The sequence below is a fragment of the Cryptotermes secundus genome, unplaced genomic scaffold (assembly GCF_002891405.2).
Source record: "Cryptotermes secundus unplaced genomic scaffold, Csec_1.0 scaffold1702, whole genome shotgun sequence".
Lineage (NCBI taxonomy): Eukaryota > Metazoa > Arthropoda > Insecta > Blattodea > Kalotermitidae > Cryptotermes > Cryptotermes secundus.
Genome location: NW_019727429.1, coordinates 157,155 through 177,659, shown reverse-complemented (window position 1 = coordinate 177,659; position 20,505 = coordinate 157,155). Strand labels below are relative to the sequence as shown.

At 38.2% G+C, this 20,505-nt stretch overlaps 1 protein-coding gene across 7 annotated transcripts in view; it reads left to right on the top strand.

The window, feature by feature from the left end:
• The window catches only part of LOC111864808, a 78,990-nt gene that overhangs the window by 48,554 nt on the left and 9,931 nt on the right, over positions 1-20,505 (top strand). For 5 of the 7 annotated variants that reach the window (XM_033751593.1, XM_033751592.1, XM_033751591.1 and 2 more), the window contains 3 exons: positions 7,221-7,283; positions 14,684-14,775; positions 19,832-19,998. In XM_033751593.1, the coding sequence (XP_033607484.1) occupies positions 7,221-7,283; positions 14,684-14,775; positions 19,832-19,998 (322 nt within the window). The remainder of the gene's footprint in view (positions 1-7,220; positions 7,284-14,683; positions 14,776-19,831; positions 19,999-20,505) is intronic. The other 2 variants (XM_023852334.2, XM_023852331.2) reach the window with 2 other exon arrangements.

Here is a 20,505-nt window from a genome sequence, read left to right as displayed (position 1 = left end):
GCCGTAGTGAAACCGGTCAAAGGATGGAAGAAGCGGCATAAGGGCAAAAAGCAAGCTGCAGGGCAACTTGGGGAGCCGAAGAAACTGACCCGAGGAATTTGTGGATCCTGGATGGAGTTGACCAACACTGACCGGAAGGTGTCTCACCATGCAGCCGTGGCACTACGCAGGAGAGATGCCTTCAAGAAGGAAACTACCCAGGGAACGTTCGGATGCTGGAGAAAGGAATTGACCGTCGACAATTGTCTACACCGTCTCTGCAAGCAGTCTTATGACGAGTCTCAACCATTGCGAGGTGCCCATAGCAGCATTGAGAAACCAGCAGTGGGCACTCTTGTGCCACGGTCTCGTACCAGCAAGTGGCGGGAAGACCAGGAGGAACGACGATGTCAGCAAGTGCAGACCACACTTCAAGTGCTGTTACGTTGACATAAGGAACTTCAGAAGAAAGACATGATCAAGGATTGGACCTTGCAGAAGGGTCGACCCCCTCCAAAACGAAAAAGAAGCAGAGCACAGAAGAGGAGCCAGTAAATTAGAAACTCCGGCTTCCCCAGAGAAAGTGAAGGAGTGAATGTGATACAACTGGATCTTCCGGCAAGTTAACAGGAAACTGCTCGAGACAAGCTAGTCTTAAGAGGGGAGTGGATGTAACGGACGGAGAATAGTCGCTGCAAGAAAAGTAGCCGAAACAACAGGAGACACAGCAACAGGAAGAAAAAGGAACGGGGATGTACCGTTAGGCTGTTCAGGACGAACAACCTTTAGAAGGGAGCAGTGTGATGTGGACGGCGCAACGGAAAGTAGGGGTCACGTGAACTCTGCGGTCTTGTGAATGACGTCACATACCGCCACCCCTTCCATTATCACGCAACGCTCGGTAAACACCCCTTCCCCCGCAGTGACGTAACAGAGGAGCAACTGTGTCAGGCAACCATTGCCACGGTGTTGTTACCAAGAGATACCCAGCTGTAAACAAAGCCCGACAGCGTTGCTAGCAACACTTGTAAATACGGCGTCAGGCAACAGCGGTACCTATCACATAACTGTTTTCTGTGTTGTCTGTGCCGAGGCTAAATAAGGAGCAGCGAACACTGTTCAGTAGTGAGTTATTAGTTAGTGAGTAGTGAGTAACGAGTAACCAGTCAATTGCAGTCTTGTATTCGCTGGAGTGAGTTGCGATACTGACGATGGCAGTAACTGTGTAATTGTAAATTGTGTGAATGTAAGAGCGAATGTGCAATAAATTTGCTATGTTCAATATGGCGTGAAGTTATTTGTCACGTTATACACCCAACACGTGACAGTATTTTGTGAAGACTAAGTCATAACCCAAGTTGTACTACTGTAGAATCCTGATTTAAAGTTTATTGTTGTAACATTTTCCTTCATTTTGAGTCAAATTATTTTTAGTTCTAAATCAGTTCTGTGAATTTATGTTTTTTCTTCTAATTTTTTATTTTAGCACTGAAATTGGTTGCCTCTGGAGAGAAATGTTAAGTGGGTATTCTATTGTACAGAATTCTGTTTATTGATATTTACCATAACATTGTATGTTGCTCTGTGTCATTGTAGATCAATTTTTGTCTCTTGTTTGTTCATTTGTTTGATTTAATTATTGAAATTACTTCATAAGGCTTTAGCCCTCTGCTTTTGAATGGTACCCAATTGATGTTTAACTAAAAATTGTTAATGGTTTTAAAATTACTTGCACCTGGGATTGTAATCTTCTGGGTTATGACATATTGTAGTCTGGTAGGTGGTTTGAAACATTTTGAAGAAATGTGTTTCCTCAGTCTTCACTTCTGCCCTGAAGATGGAGGCAGTATGTTCTTTGAGAACATGGGTAACTACCTATCAGACTACATGGTGTCATAACATAGAAGACCAGAGTCCATGAAATCTTCACTGCTGGGAAAGCCTCAAAACTCATGTTTGCACTCCTCTTCATAACACTGGCAATGCTTTATCTTTCACTTAGATAATTTAGTTTCATAGGAAATAGTGGCTGTTTGTTACCATTTCTGGGGCATTTGGAGTATCTTTTATCTATATTATCTTTTTGTCACAAAGGTTTTGGGTTCTCCACATTTTAGAATGCTGAGGAGTTAAAAATAACAGTTTTTGATAAAAGCAACCTGTTTGTTCTAACAGAATGTTAAAAGAGGACCGTCTAAAATAGCTTATAATGAGAGTACACACATGCATGCATGCATGTGCACACTTGAGTAAAGGCCATCTGTCATGGTTGGTTGTTTATAATAGTAGATGTAATGGAATACTGTGGAATGAAAACACAACACATGTAGTTGCCATGGTCACCTGTGAGTGTGAATGCATGTGTCCGTCATCAGTTAATGACAGTACTTTACTTTATAATATACAGAACCACGTTTGATGCTTGGGATTCCGGAACTGTGTTCAGTGAACTGCTTCATCACTCTGGTTAAATCTGTTGTTAAAATGGACAGGAATTTGAAAATGCCTTGTAATCTGCATAGAGAGAAATTGATGGGACTCAGATTTTTGGACTTTGCTGTGTGGAAGTTATTTTCTGCTGGGTTAAGTAACTCTTATGGATTGGAGTCCTTGAAAATGTGATATTCACTCAACTGGTAAAGAAATTCCTCATTTATGCTGGAACTCCAAGTCAATACTGTGTTTAGAATTACCCACCACTGGACACTATCTGGAATCAAATGAATTCATGTCATATTCTCTTTAACCACTACTTTACTATTATCCTGTCGTCTACAGCTAGGTTCCTATAATGATTTCTTCCCTTCCTGTTTCACAACATAAATGTTGCATGCATTTTGAATTACCTCCATGCATGCCAAAGTCACACTCATCATTTATGATTACCTTTTTAATATTTTGTGAAGCATGTGAATTATCCAGCTCATTTTTATGCAATTTTATTGATCCCCCTGTTCTTCTTTCATATGTCCACATAGTCTCCTCAGCTCTTTGCTTTCGAGTGCACTCAATTTGTGTTTTTCTTTTAGGGTGACAGTGTTTCACATTTATGTGAAACAAGTTGTCAGATTGTATTTTAATATGTTTTAATGTTTAGGGTTTTAGATAGGATGCCACGAGATGAGATTCTGGAAGCATTTCTCAAATTTAATCTGATCTTAGCTTCTTCATGAATAGGAAGTAGGAAGATAAAAGATTCTAAACCAAATGGTAGCAGATATTCTCCAGATTTAATGTGCTTGTAACTTCTTTATGAATACAAAATAGGGACATAAAATATTCCAAAAAGAATGGTAGCAAGTGTTTTCGTACTATAATAGCTTTCCTATGAATATTCTTATGATTTGGGGGTCTGACTATAGATGGGGTATGGACTGGATATTGGATTTATTGACCACTTGTATACACACTTGGAACTACAAGTAATTACAGTGCCACTGTTAAATCTCCACAATTCACAGATCCTCACAACACCCACTAAGCCTTTTTTCAGCCTGCTGTGTCTTCAACAGCCATTCCTAGCAACGGCTTCTAACAATGGAGATCCTTCAGCTTTCTGCACTCAGGTCCAATCTTCACAGCCTCCCTAGCAGAACTCAACTCTCAACTGACAACTGACGACTAACTGGGTCCCAGGCTGGCGGCCATTTCACATCAACCTTCTGTTCTTCTCTTCACAGGCTGAATTTCAACTGAACTGCCTCAGCCGGCCTGGGGTCCTCACTATTTAGCCTAGGGGCAGACCCAACAGAAAACACTGCTGCCAACAATTCCTCTGTTTTTATGGGCAGTTGCCTAGCAGTAGCTTGGGTCTTGTTGACGTGTTTACCAGCCTTTGCCAAGCAATGCGTTATCCTTCTTACGATCATTACAAAGTGGTACTACATGTTTCAATATGATACTGATTTGGCACTGTTGTTCATAAATATTTGAACTTAGCTACATTCTTTAAAGAATTTTTTAGCTCTTTATACAGGAGGATTTTTAGTATATGGACCAGGTATGTGGCTCTGTGCTTCATGGTGGCCAGTGCACCGCTTGCTACGAGGTGCTTACGAATGTCGATGAATCAGCATGCCTGATGGCTAATAATGTTCAGAATGAAGTAGTTACAATTCACAGATCACAGGAGGTTTTGAAGATGCTGTCCTCTTTACACATAGATATTTTTTGAAATTAATTGTTTCATTAAAAATCAGGTACAACAATCCTTGCACTGAAACCACACCACGCACCAACTTTCACTGGATGGCTTCAGCAGTTGTGTTGCCGTTCTTGCACTAGACTTTGACACTCCAGTCTCTCTGAGCTAGATGTTTCAGTGATTTTCTAGGTGTATGTTAAAGTCTGGCCCCTATGGCATTTTAACTTCTCAGTAAGCACTCAACACTTGTTTTTGTTTCTTGTATATTAAGAGTTCTGTTGTTCTAAGTTTATTCACCACATTATAAATTGTTTGTATGCTGGGAACTCTTATCATGAAATTTATCTCGAAATTTTCGCCAACACTTTCTAGCAGATCCATATTTCACGTAGGTGACATACTCGTACAGAACACGTGTTGCTCTGAAGTGTACTACACCATAATGTATCACACTGCTCACTAACAATAGCTGAGAACAAATAGCTAGTGGAGCTGATAACTGCTGCCTACTGCTGACAAGTCATAAACAAACTCACACACTGCTTACTGTGTAACATAATACTGTCAAGCAGTCCACAAGTTAATTACTTCCCTTCATTCCAAACATTATCAGCTGGAAGGCATGCTGATTTATTGGCAAAATTCATAAGCACCTTGCGGCAAGTGGCCCACAAGCTGCTGTGAAGCACAGAGCTGTGGACCTGGTCCACATACTAAGAGTACTTCCTGTACTATGAATGTTCTGCCATGATGGGGCCACAGAAAATAGTGCTGACAGCAGTGGTGTGGCAGGGGAATGGAGTTACCACAGGCTAGCCTGCACCCAAGCTACCTCCATTGTAGAGCTGAATGGTCTCCCTAGTTTCCCTTGCTAAACCTATTGTGACGTATTTGCGCTATGCAGGACGCCCCCTCCCCCGCCAGCAGTGGCATAACAGCGCTGCCGCTGCTACGGGGGAGGGGTCATCCTGCATAGCGCAAATACGTCACACTATCTTGCACTGTGCTCCACCCCGTTAGCTTGCTGGCTTCTCAAAAGGATCAGAATGGGCTCTTGATTTCTGCTGAAGAATCTTGGGTTCAAGGACTGAGGATTGAGGAGAGGTCTACACTTAATTTAATGTATCCTTAGTGGCAGCTGCCACCACAGAGTCTAACTGTGATCTATTTGGGTTGGGATTTTTATGGAATAAGCTCGTGACACTGGTAGTTGTCTGTTTACGTTATTATAATCATACACTATTTATATATATAGTTCTGAAATTTCCTGAAATTGATTAACTTCATCCTCTTCATCCCAGGTTGGGACCTTTGGACACTATTGTTTAAATTGTCACGTGTTTAGGGTTGTGACTGTAGACAGGGTATGGTTTGGTGAAAGGATTTACTGACCACATATACAAACCACTTTGAACTACAAGTAATTACAGTGCTATCACTGGTTTCCACACTTTACAAATAAGTCTTCTCTAGCTTGCAGGGTCTTCATTAGTCATTGCTTGATAATAGCACTCAACAATGGAGGTTATTCAGCTTCTGTGCTAATCCCTTTGCCCACTGATTAACATTCCACAACTTGTAATTCCACTTAATTATAGTGCCTTCTCAGCCTCCCTTGTTGAACTCAGCTCAACTCAACTCATCGCCCCAGTTGTCTTCAAGATAACTCTTTGGTACGGACCACGTAGAAAACACCATTCACTCCTGTATGCTGTTTCTGTGGGAAGGTGTTTGCATCATGAAGCAGCGGGTTGTATCACATTGTTTTTTCTATTCTTGCATCCTTATTTGTTGCCATGGGAATATGTTTACCAAGCTCTTGCCTGGAAACAGGTTGCATTTCACTGTTTATTAAGAATTTGGTGCCCCAACAATGGGCATTGTTTTGTGACTGTTACCCAGCAGCTGGTCTACACTCTACAGTAGTATGTGAGACCACTTAACTTGGCATATTGCATGTCTCACATGTATTCCTAATTTAGGGTGTAAAACAGCTGACTTCAACCCATCAGCAGTTTGACATTGATGTAGTTACAGTCACTGCAGTTTCAGTATTGTACAGTTCTGATTTGCCATCTGTTAGGCAAGTCAGTCCTACATTTGTGTTTCTTCTGTATTTTGACAACTCCACCAAGGTACTTTTGTGCTCCTGGGGTTTCAGTTCCCCGTTGTGGCTTAGGGACATAACAGTGATTTTCCCTTGCTTTTCATTAAAAATATTTGTGTCATATCTTGCCAGGACCCTGGATTTTCTTATTTATAGAAATAATATGCTGTATGTATATTGCAGTGAACTTACATGTTGCTCTGATTTGAAGAATTACGGTTCATATATTTCTGAACAGAATTTCTCTTTCAACTGAACGTTATGGAATGGTTTAGTCTGAGATCATTGGACCATTTTAATTTGCTTTCATTTATCATCTTTAGTGGTAGGAGCAGAATGGTCACATAATGTTGACATTTCAGTGCTCTTATCTTTCTCTTTTGTAATTTAATGTTATTGAAGGAGCAGGATGTTGCAGTTTGTGAGATGTTTGAAATATGAAGAGTGCTGTCTTTTGGAATGTGATGCCATGTAGTCTCATAGAAAGGTATAGTGTCTCTTTTCTTATGCATGTGAGGTAACATATTGCTTGGCATAATTATCTAAAGGGAGATACTTGTTCTCAAACTAGTGAAAGACTAATGTACTTGTTATATTTGATGTTATTTATGAGGAAATGGTAAGCAGCCATGTTCTGAAGCCATTACATATGAAAAGACACTGGAGAATCACAAGGTTGTGAATGAATTAAGATAATAAATTTGGTTTGAATGGATTGCCTTATACCAAATGAGATTTAATCAGTATAATTTTTTTATGTTTCGCTTGCGAGAAAGGATTTTGATCCTCCTACTTAACCATAGAGGGTTATTATATGGAAATTTTATAAGACTTGGGAATAGTAAAGTTATTTTTATAAGACTTCGGAGGTAGTTGTGAAATATAAAGCATTGTCAGGTGTGACAGCAACTAAAAAACTCTGCTGCATGCTTTTGGTTTTGAAACATGGCTATGTGTCTTTCTTTGTCTCATTCACCCCAATGGGTGTAGGTCGCATCATTTTGTCTCCCTCCGTCCAGGACCAACGAGAATGCAAGTTGCTTGAAACTCCAGGTATCATACTGCCTTATTGTTTTATTTACTCTTTCCAAGTTTTATTTAGTTTATATTCCTTTACGCAAAAGTTCATTCTATTCTACTTGTTTATTAGAAGTGTTAATGCCATATTACTTGTCACAGTGCTGACAGGCCAGGAATGGGTAAAACTAATTATTTTAACCTTTATTATCATCCATTATTATCAGAGTATCCGTCAATAATGCAACAATTTAAAAGACATTAGGAATATGTTTCACTCTAAAAATATATTTTAACACTTCTTGATGTTGTTAAAATCATTGCATGTCAGTAGGGCATTAAAAGCACATTCTATACATTAAAAGTGACTATCCAATTTTCTAAAATGTATTTAGTCATATGTCTGTTCTAATTTTTGACATGTTTCAGCCACGTGAGCCATCATCAGGTGATTTCCCTTCTTTTGGGGAGACAGGATGCTAAAATATAAATATAATAATTGATTTAAGTCAGTACATAACACCGTATCAACTGGACATAGAATTTTATTTGGAAAATTTAATGGGAAGAGACCGTTCGGAAGACCTTGGTGTAAACGAGTAGAGACTATTAAAATGGATATTACTAGAATGGCATGTGGACTGAATTCATCTTGCTTTGGATAGGCATCAGTGATGGAAGTCATGAAAACATGGTAATGAACCTGTAGATTCCATAAGAGGCGGGGAATTTCCTGACCAGCTGAATGACTGTAGCTCCTGAAGGAGGATTCTGTTTCATGTATTTAATTAGTTTTATAGGAAATTGTGAAAAATACAATATTGCTTCTCCAAAGAAAGCCAGTTGCCCCCTCAGATTACTGATCCCTTGAAATTAGTTGTGCTTTATCATCAGAGGTAATTATTATCGTAGCACAGTGTGAAGTCAGTCCTCGCATTTCACCTTGTAATATTCTGTCAGCCATTATGAAGAAAATGTTAACTCCTTTGGAACTATGTATTTTGACATGTGACAAGCTATCATGTCAGTTTCATTTTGCGAAATTTGTGATTATAGTGGTAACAGTGAAGATTGTTGAGACTTACATCTTTTTGAGTAGAATGCTGTGTAGCCTGTCAAGTGTCAGCCAGCATTTCAGAGGAGCAAGTCACCTGCTTTCACACTGGTTTCTTGCTTGTCTTATTCTTCAACTCTGGAGATGGGGTGACATGCTTCCCTGATATGTCGGTTGAGACTTCTATTGGACTACACAGTGTTGTATCCCAGAAGATGGAACTTTTCATAACCACAGCTATGAGAACTTCAAACCCAACATAATGACATTTACTGCCTTCTGGGATATATTGTCATGTACTTTGGTAGTTGTACCAACATTTTGGATAAACCTGTTGCTTTCATCTTCAGTTTAGAAGAATTTAATTGGATTGAATTTAAGAATTGTTAGCTTCCTTCCTGTATTGGACTAGAATGTAATTTTATAGATGTAGGTGCAAATCAACATAGGAGCCCAACCCCCCCTCGAGGTCCATATGCTATGTTTTAACATGTGACAGATTTGGTTCATTTTTTCTAATCTTAAGATTTTTGGGAGAGAGAGAAACTTGGTTACTTCATTATCTTCTGCTACCTAGCTTTGCTAGGTTCTGATTCTGGTTTTGGTGTTATGCAAACTTCTGTTTCTTGCAATACTGAATGTAGGAAGGTTTAGTATTAACATTATAATAAGCTTTTAGGGGCAAACCACACAACTTGTTTTAGAACTTCTACTCCAAATGAGTTTTTGTTCCATTTTTTATTTGTTTTATTGCATTCTATCAATCCATATAAGATCAAACCAACCTATTGGATATAGAATCTGTCATGTTTAAACATAAGATAATAAAATATACATTCCTAACACATACAAGGACAAATGAAAACACTAAGAACCACTATAAATTAGTGAAATCCTATACAATAATACAAACGCTGATACAGTTGTAATAGATACATAAGCTGTGTAATTATATTGTTGCGTGTTGGGTGTATAACGCGACATATAACTTCACGCTGTATTGAATATAGCAAATTTATTCCACTCGCTCTTACAGTCTCAATTACTGCCATTGGAAGTATCACAAATATTTCTCCTGTTGTTACTGCCATGCAATCGATACAACACGGCTCGCTAACTGATCACTCCCTACTACTGAATAGTGTTCACTGCTTCTTATTTAGCCTCGGCACGGACAACACAGAAAACAGTTAAGTGATAGCTTTCACTGTTGTGTGACATCATGTTTACCGATTGCCTACCAACCGTCGCTGCACGGGCTCCCCTGTTGCGTGACGCCTTATTTACAAAGGAGTTGCTGGGCAACTGCATAGCAACCAGCACGCTTCGGCTCAGGCAAACACCGCTTTTCTTACTGTTGCATAACCTTGTTTCCACTGTTGCATAACTTGGCAACCGACAGTTTATCAAGGGTCTGTCTTCGTGGTAACTTGTTCCACGTCCTGTTGCCCAGCAACGGTTAGACATGTCACAATATTATCCGTAGGAGAGACAATCAAAACAAAGTGTTCATTGAGAAGTTGATTTATAATATTCATCAATACTATAAAAAGCATGTTCAGTGAGATAGCTTTTTAATACAAATTTGAATTCTTTAATATCTTTGGATAGCAATTTAATGTTCGAGGCTAAATGATTATAAATCTTGCTATCTGAGAAAAGTACTCCTTTTTGACCTATTGATAGATTTGTAGAAGGTAAATATAAATTGTGATTATAACATGTGTTGATAATCATGAATATCAGTATTAGCTATAAAATAATTTCTGTTCTTAACGACAAAAAGAAGTAAGGGAAAATGTACTGAGACTGAAGTGGCAATATTTGTAATTTTTTAAACAATCCACGGCATGAACCCAGTCTACCCGTACCAGATATAACTCTTATTCTTTTTTGAATTTTTAAGATACTCTCACTATGAGGGGCATTACCCCAAAAGATAATACCATCGTCATCATCATCATCATCATCAGTACTCTGTCAGACGACAGGTCCACAGTCTTCCAAAACAATTCCTCCACTTAATGCGATCTAGAGATTTCTCCTTCAAATGACAGTATCCTCTTCTGTCCCCAAGGTCATCCAGCATCTTCTTACGTCTTCTTCCTCGTCATCTTGTCACTTCTATCCGCCCCTCTGTCTTTCCTTCAATAACTTCTTTTAGAAGGCAGTTTCTGCGTAAAACATGACCAATCCAATTAGCCTTCCGTTTTCTTATTTTGTGTAGGATATTCCTCTGCTCACTGACTTTAATTAACACTTCTTCATTTCTCACATAATCGGTCCAACTGATCTTCTCCATCCTTCTCGAACACATTTTGAAACTTTCCAGATGTTTCTGATCTACTGCCCTAAGTGTCCATGTTTCAGCCCCATACAGAGCTATGCTCCAAATGTAGCATTTCACTAGTTTCTTCCTCAAATTTAAGTCCAATTTGCTGGTAAAAAGATTCTTCTTCTTGCTAAATGCAGCTTTTGCCATGGCAATCCTGGATTTAATTTCACAAGTACACCTTCCATCATCTGTTAACAAGCTACCCAAATATTTAAAACATTTCACATTCTACAGTTGTTTTTGGTCTATCTTTATTGTGACTGGGGTTGGTTGTCTCGAAATTTTCATTACTTTTGTTTTCTCCACATTCATTTCCATGCCATAGCACCTTCCAATTTCAATTAGTCTTATCAATCATGCCCTGTAGCACAGTTTCTTCCTTAGCCATTAACACAAGGTCATCTGCATATTTCACAGTTTGAATAATTTGCCCTCCTATTTTGAAGTCTCCAAGCCCATCCAGAGCTTTTGATAAGGCATTTGCTGTACAAGTTGAACAGAATTGGTGATAAACAGCATCCTTGTCGAACTCCTCTTCCAATCTGCACACTTCTTGTCTCCCCTCTGTCCAGTCGTACCCTAACTTTCTGATCCATGTACAATTTTCTGATCAATCTTCTTTCACGCTAATCGATACCTATTTCCTTTAGGATCTGCTTTAATTTGGTCCAGTTTACACGGTCAAATGCCTTCTGCCAGTCTATGAAGCAAATACCATATGACAATAAGGAATGTACATGGGAATAATAGATCATCCTCATTGATTCAATTGGCATAAACGGCTTTACTGCCCTTATTGCATAACAAGCCTTATTTAACCTTAATGATAAATCCCTAACATGGTTCTTCCAAGATAAGATACTGTCAACATTTATTCCCAAGAATTTAGTAGAATTGATATTTGTAATAATTGAATTAGTAGATATTATTTGCAGTTCTATTTCCTGTGCTTTTTTAGAAAGAATTGTATAAGGTGTGATTTATCACAATTTAATGTTAGAAAGTTACTATTAAACCACATAATTGTTTTGTTCAGAACTAATTTGATATTATTTTTAACTTCTTCAGGATTCATGTTTGATATGATAATACTTGTATCAGCAGCAAATAATATAGGATTACCTATTTTCTTAATGGATAATGGGAAATCATTTATGTAAATGAGGAACAATAATGGCCCCAATATAGAGCCTTGTGGAACTCCATATTTAACTAGTTCCCATTTTGAAGACACTTTATTAAGTTCGGTACCTTTCATTGATACTCTCTGATATCTATTTTGTAAGTATGATCTCATTAACTTATTTACCATGCCCGAGATTCCATAGAATTCCATTTTTGCCAGGAATATGTTGTGGTTAACGCAGTCAAACGCCTTTTGTAGGTCACAGAATAAACCACCAACATAATTCTTTTTGTCTAAAGAAGACAGTATATTATTTAAAAGAATGTGTGTTGCCATTTCAGTAGATGATTTTTCTCTAAATCCAAATTGTTCAGTGACCAATATATTGTGCTTATTTATATGGAAGTATAATCTTTTGTAAATGATTTTTTCGATAATTTTGGAAAAAGTTGGGAGGAGCAAGATAGGCATGTAATTCGTAATTACATTAATTCCATTAATCTCAAGTTCTGTTAGATGTGTATATTGTTGAAAATATTCACAGTGAAGTGTGATTTAAATCAAGAGCCAGCAAAATTGTCGTCTCTGCGCTTTAATTCATGATGATTGTGAATTTATTAAATATAGGCATAATAATAAATTACTGGGCGTTTGTTGCATTCATCCATTTTTGTGTTACAGCCTCTAAAATGAAATTACAGTGAATCACTCTTAGTAACATGTAAGAACAAGAGCCATGTCTCCATATACCAAGGTATACTTTAGGTATTTGCTCGGTTTTTCACTTTGGAAGAAAACAGTACAGCTGTAATGAATACCATGGTACAGAGTCCTTCTTGAGATACTGACTGTAGCTCAGCTGTTTAAGAAATTACTAATTTAATTCCAACTGAAGTTTCAGTTTGATGTCCACAAGAGGCCACACCTAGACCCTCTTCAGAAACAGATGAATCCAGTCCACAACCCCATAACCTATTATTTTAAGATTAATTTTAATATTCTCCACTCATCCACACCTGTATGTTCCAAGTGGTTTCTTCTCTTCACATTTTCTGGCTAAAATTTTGTAAAATGCATGTTACAGGGTGATTAGTTTTTGTGCAAATTTGAAGTAATGCAATATGAAAATATTGAACTTTGAAATAATGTGAATTCCAAAAAAGAAAAATTAACAGTTCATGTATTCTTATGAGAAAACTTTTCTTGAATTATGCAAGTTTAGAAATATGTGAGGTCTTCAAGAACGCATCCTCACATAAATGTGACCGCACTATACCTGCCTTGCCCATCTTCTTCTCCATCACTTGATTTCCCTGATAACTGGGTTCAAATAGCCTTGCCATTAAAGCACCTCAAAATCCATTACTGCCAGCCTAATAATTTATTTGGAGGGAGGGTAAAATTATTAAGCTCCTCATTGTGTAATTTTCTTCATCCTCCTGTTACTTCTTCACCTGTAGGAATAAATATTCTCATCACCTTGTTGCCACCCCCAACCGAAGTTCTTCCCTTACGGGTGAGAGACCAAGCTGAACACCTGTGTAAAACAACAGTAACATTATATAAGAGTTCAGGTTTTCACAGTGGTTCATGTACAGCTTTCAGCTTTCTTCTGGGCTGTGACACTGTGTAGTAGTGGGAAAGGTTTCCAGTATTTTAGAGGAAGAGGCTGACTGTGTTTCTTCATTCCTAGGTTTCTGTTCCTTTCTGCCATTCCTGTTCTCCATGCAACTGACACCTGGCAGCCATATTCCGTATAAGGCTTCTCTCATTCATTGTTGTCACTTTTACCCTGAAGGTTGAGGCGGTATATTCCTAGAAAATGTCACAAACCGTTTCCTGCACAGTGTCATAACTTAGAAGAAGAAGAACTGTGAAAGGTGAAACTTTAGTTTTGTATATTAGAATTTTAGATATGAGGTGGGAAGTTAAAATTTTCTGAGCTGAATAGTGAGAAATATTTCCCTGATTTAATTGCCCTTAAATTTGTCATGAATATAATTTTGATCTGCCACTGTCATTCGCATATATTTGAACGTCTCTATCTATTCAGAGGTTGTTTTTGTATTATTATTTTGTCTTGGATTCTGGTGACTGGACAGGAATATGCATGTGCTTTTAGTCCACATGTATTCTGTATTGACTTGGAGGGGGGGATAATTATCCAGTTGTCCCAGACACTGAGATCATTACTGGGTCCATTATCCTTCCAGAACTTGTTAGGACCTTTCAACAGAGATCCCTGATTGTAATGTTAGAGTCAGAAACTACCCTTATTGAGGCTGTCGTGACATCTGTTAGCTCTAGCAAAACAAGTGAAGGTCTCTAATCTGTGCCTGGTCAAAGCTGGACATTGATAAAGCATATGGCATGGGACTGCTACTCCTACTCACATTTTCTGCACAGAGCACTTTCTGAGAGATCCATCCAACCTCGTCACTAATGTTTAATGAAACCTCTGTGTTTTTTCTTATAGTATGTACAGTGTTGCCCAGTAAATTGTTATCAGCATAGACAAGCAGCTGATATATTCCTTTCAGGTTCAGTCTCCCACTGACTTTCTTAGGTTTTCTTAATTATGTATTCCAATTGAAATTTAAAAAGCATGTCTCTAAACTTTCTCCTTGTTTCAGACCTTTCTAATTAGGGATCACAAAAAATTATAGATTGTATATTATGTCTCTGTTATGAATTATTTTTATACAAGTGATGATTTACAAATCTGTACATGTAAAACACATGTTAAGAATGAGCTGTTGGTACAAAATCTTTTGTATTTGTATTTGCTCTACTAAAAGTCATGTATTGTGATTGTTAAATTCTTCATATGAATTTAGTTCTAGCTCCCTCACCCTGTGAAAATTTCAGATTGAAATATTTTTTGGAGAATGTCATAATACTTGCATGTTCTTAATTTGCAGCAGCAGAACAGCCTGCAGTGGATCATTTACGGAAGGAGGAACTGATTAACTGCACATGCGGTTTTATGGAGGAGGATGGACTCATGATTCAGGTAATGTATTGTAATAAAAGTGTTAGCGTAAATGTCAGTGTCAGTATCTGTTATGGATTTGAGCTGCATTGCAGTGAAATAAGATGTCCAAGAAGTTCACAATTGTCATGAAGAAGAAAACTGCTTGTTATGAAAATCTGAGGGAACATGAAGCACACTCTGGGTTGATAAGCCAGAAAATTTACAGTTTTACCGAAAAAGAAAACTGGTTATGAAAATATTGGAGAATTGAGCAACATTGTGATTTGGTAAGATGCCAAACATGTATTTATGAAGAAGAAAACTTTCCTGTTATGACACTTTGGGGATTTGAGCTCTCTTCCCATTGGATAAGAAGCTAAAAAATTAATTGGACAGTGATTCAGTCTGCTGTGTGTTCAGTTAATGAACTAATAATCAAGAACCATCATTACAAATTAAATAAAATATGTCTTTATAGTAAAATCTCTTTTATCACTTTATGTTTTGACCATTGATTGGTCATGATCAGGTTATATCACATATGCTATATCCTATGTAAGATTTGAAATTTTTGCAGTGAATAAATGTACTTAAAACTTCTCGGGTGATCAGCCATGTTGGTGTTGACTTAAATGCCAACATTTTAGGGATCTCTTGTGTCCCCATCAGGTTTGATGTAATGAATGATGATGCATTGCTAATGCATATATCAGCCTGTCAGATTGATGGCTCATCCTATTGCTGTTAGGGTTAGCACACTGTGTCTTCACAGTAATCCAACTAATATTGTGTAACAGTGAAACAGAACCAATTAATATATATGCATAAAAGATGAAAAAAGTTTTCAAGTCTGGATCTGTATTATAAACTATACAGTATGCAAATTTCTGATAAGACAGTACTTAATCAGAGCCATTGAAAGCATCAATAAACAGACCAAGAATAATTAACTCACTCCATGGAAGTCAGCCCTTCTTGAGAAGCTGCCACTTGAGCGACCACTCAAGAATTCCCCAACATTTTATGGAACTCGAAGGTTCATTACCATGTTAACAAGAGCCCTCCACTAGGTCCTATCCCGAGCCAGATCAATTCAGTCCACACCACCCCATTCTCTCTCTCTCTAAGATCCAATTTAATATTGTTGTCCCACCTACGTCTGTGTCTTTGTAGTGGTCCTTTTCCTTGTGGCTTTCCCACAAAAATTCTATATCCATTCCTCTTCTCTGTGTGTATGCTATATTCCCTGCCTATCTCATCCTCCCTGACTTAATCGTTCTGATTATACTTCACAAAGAGTACAAGTTAATGTAGTTCCTCATTTTGCAGTTTTCCCCAGCCTCCTGTCACCTCATCCTTCTTTGGTTCAAATATTCACCTCAATACCCTGTTCTCAAACACCCTCAGTCTGTGTTCCTCCCTTAATGTTAGAGACCAAGTTTCAAACCCATACGAAACCACAGGAAAAATTATATGTTTGTGGGATAATTTTTACATTTTTAGACAGCAGATGAGAAGACAGAAGGTTCTGGACTGAATGATAGCAAGCATTACTCAGATTCAACCTGCTCTTAATTTCCTCATGAATCATATTTTGATTTGTTAATGTTGTTCTCAAATATTTGAACTGTGCCACATTTTCAAATGTTCTATCACCTGTCTGTGTTATGATTTTGCTCTGTATTCTGGTGACAAGACATCAACATATATGTAGTTTTCTGTGCAGTTACTTCTAGACCAGCCTCCTTAGTAGTGTCAATTACAGTGTCTCTTAGAATTACAACATCACCTAGACCAGCAGCTTATTTGTCACATTTTAATTTCAGTCCCACCTGGTTTTCCTGGACCTTAAAGTTTTAAAGGAGTGGTAATAAAGTGTCTCCTTGTTTTAGACCATTCTGGATAGGGAAGATATCATACAAATGTTTACCTCTATGGACTTTACTTTTAATCAACCTAAGTAGTTTCACAGGTACACCGAACTCTATGAGAATAATGTACAATACTTCAATCCTAAATGAATCATAGTCTTTCTTGAAGTCCATGATTAAGTGATGTACTGTCTCATGGTACTCCCATTTTTTCTCCAGTATCTGATGAATGTGAAAAAAATCTAATCAGTAGTTGATCTGTTCTGGCAAAACCCACACTGGTGATTCCCAGTATTTTTGCTTATATATGGACTTAACTTTGATAGAAAAATATTGTATAAAATCTTGTATGAAGTTGATAACAGTGATTTACCTTCATAATTTCTAGTCAGTTGTGTCTCCCTTCTTGCAACTGGCACAGAAATAAACTCCTTCCACTGATCAGGCACTTCTGCCTTATTCCAAATAGAATTAATGAGTTACGGATCTCAGACTAATGTTTCACTTCCTGTTAGAATCAGTTCTGCCGGAAGTTGACCACTACCTGATGATTTATACTTTCTCAGCTGTATTTATTTGTATCTGCCCAAAATCACTGACCCTATGTACATTCAGTAAGTGAGAGAAGCAGTTCGCGAACTCATTGCGGTAAAAGTGCTACATACCTCGTTGCTGAATATCATGTGATCAACTTCAAGTACTCCCCTTGGGAAGCTATGCATCAATGCCAGTTCCAAGTCCACCCTTCGGAACAATTTTGGAACTGGTTTTGTGGAATGGCCTTCAGAGCTGCCATCATATTACTTCTGATGTCATCAGTGTCATCAAAATGCCTTCCTTTCAATATTTCCTTTATCTTCAGGAACAGAAAAGTTAATATGGGCTAGATCTGGTGAATAGGGAGGGTGTTCCTGCACAGTTATTTGTTTACTAGTTAAAAACTCCCTCACAGAGGGTGCTCTAATTCAAACTCTGACAGTCTCATGATAGCACACCAATACACTCTCAGACAATAATAGACGCCATTCAGAAAGAGGCTGCAAAAGATCAACAACAACACAGCTGTGAAACTCTGATATGCCAACATCATCAAACCATACTGAAGTCACTGCTGCCATGGCAAGCACATCGTGGTGAGTTCGCGAAATTTACTGTCAGACCTCATATTCAGAACAATGATGTCACCAACGAACTCTTAGTATTATGTGCAACATCTTATCACTAACAAACTCTGTCCTCTTATCTGCTGATATGATTCTGTTATGTACGGAAAAAATCTGTTCCTAATTCATAATTCTCATTCCCTTTCCATAGAAAAACGCATATTCACCTGCTGGTGGTGGCACCTCCTGCACTCCCTCTAAATCTAACTTGTATTTAGATATTTCTTTCACAAGTGTTATGAGCAAACCTACACTATACAGACTTTTTATTCCACATAAGAAATTTCATATCCATTTCCATACCTTAGGTTGTCTACCCAAAGAGTCCGTACAAGTGCTGGGCCCTTTGTGATATTTCATAACAAGCTTATTTTTTACAGTGAAGAGTTGTTAGCCTCATGCCCAACCACCAAGCTGGAGAACCACCCCTTGTCAGCTGCTGGAAACTTCTCATTTGCTATATTCTCAAGTTATTTTTCATAGCATAGGTCATTTATCCAAACAGTCTGACCCAGTCTGAGGCCCTTTGTGACAATTTGGAACAAACTTATTTTTTACAATGAGGCCTTGTTAGCCCCACACCCAACACACAAGTTTGAGGGCCACCCCTTGTAGTCTGTCTGTGACTACTTATTTGTATAGCTACCCACTATACCAGAGTCAGGTTAGCTGAGTCAGTATAGCAGTTGGCTACAGGGTGTAAGCCCAGGTTTGATTCCCTGCAGTCCAAGGTTTTTCTCTTCTCCACAGGTCCAAGACTGACTCTGGGGCCCACCCAGCTTCCTATCCAACAGTGGGTACTAGGGGCTCTTTCCCTGGCGGCAAAGTGGCAGGAGCATGAAACTGACCACTCTCCTCCAAATAGTGCCAAGGTTAAGAAAGGTGGAGCTATACCTCCACTCCCCCATATGTCTTTGTGGCATAGTGATTAACCGATTAAGCACAGGAATAACTTCACCTTTTCTGTACCCTCCATATGTGGAGGCTGTCCCCCTACATTCAGAGCCTGAGGACCTGCCTTGCCGTGGTGACAGACCTACCCAACTTGGACAGACCGGGAATGAAGAAATAAAGAAATAAATACGTTTACGTTCATTACATTGTGATAATGCTGTATATGACTGAAGGCAGATGAGTTTGCAAATTTGCTTTTTTGTGGAGTAAGTTTACAGACCTCAGTGCTGCTGTTACTAAAGAGAGAAATGCATAATAAACATTGCAAGAACAGCATCTGCAAATTCATTAATGCTAAAAAAAGGTAAAGTTGTCCCCATGCTTAACTAATTAAGCTCCATGAAGGCATATGGGGGAGTGGATGTATAGACCCACATTTTCTTGACCTCAGCATTGGTTGGAGGTGAGTGGTCAGCTTCATGCACTGGCCACTTTACCCCCAGGAAAAGAGCCACTGGTACCATTGGATAGGAGGCTGGGTGAGCCCCAGAGCCGGTCTGGATGACATGGAGAAGTGAAAATTCTTGCCCTCACCAGGACTTGAACTGCGGGTTGTCCGGCCTGTAGCCAGTCACCATACTGATTGCGCTATCTTGGCTCTACTAGAAAAAATAATTATACCGCTATTTTTACTATGTACTATACTAAGCGTTAGCTGATTCATGGTAAGAACTTACATATTCTGCTGTAATGAAACTCCTTGTTTCAACAGTCCTGTTTGCACCACTGTCTCATCTTATTATAGAATGACTAATTTAGGGCCATAAATATAATCTAATAAAAGTTTTAATGAACATGTTCTTTCTCCTAGGTACCTATTGATATATGAGCTATGCTTTTTTTCTGTGAATTTCTACATCATGTTATGTATCATGTAATGAGAATAATCTGCATTGCATTGCTGAATGAGTGTGGATTTTACAGTTCAATATGTTTTCCTCCTGTCACTAGTAAATTCACTCGCTTTGGCCAGATATTCTTTCTTGTGACTTTTTAAGCACTTTGAACTTCAGTTGTTGAACAAACAAAAATATGGTCAGACATGTTGATGTGGCAGAATATTTTTAAAGACCTTCACTCTCAGCTGTCGTCGTATTTCATTTTCAGTGTGACCTATGTTTATGCTGGCAGCATGGAATATGTAATAATATTGAAAAGGAAACAGAAGTACCAGAAAAATATGTGTGCCCTATTTGCTTAAATCCATATCGCCAGCGCAAGTCAAAGAAATATTTGCATGATCAGGATTGGCTTAAAGAAGGGAAACTGCCAAGGTATGTCTTCAAAATATACCAAATAATGAATATGAATAATTAGAAAATATATTTTTATCTTAGTTGCTTTGTTTTTGTAAGGATGGTTAAACTAACACCAGATTCCTTATGTGTATGTGATATTTCATTGGAGGCAGATTTGCAAATACAGCTTGCCCCTATGTTAAGGATTGCATGTGTCCTAGAAAACATGTCCATAATATGAAATTCCAGAAGGCAACCATGTTTTTCCATTGGTCAATTTGAGATAGTTTAATTATTTTCAGTCCATAATTGTAATAAACACACACTTTATCAATTTGCACATCACACATAATTCTTTTCTTGTGCTTGAACTTGTTGATCTGTTTTCAGACATTTTAAAATGAGGTTAATACATTGCACAATCTAAAATAAGATGGGAATAGCAACTGTACTAACAGAAATCTCCCTTATGTGATTGATGTAGCCTGCTACATGCTGAAGCATACATATACGAGGGGGGGACCCAAAAATAACCGGAAACGA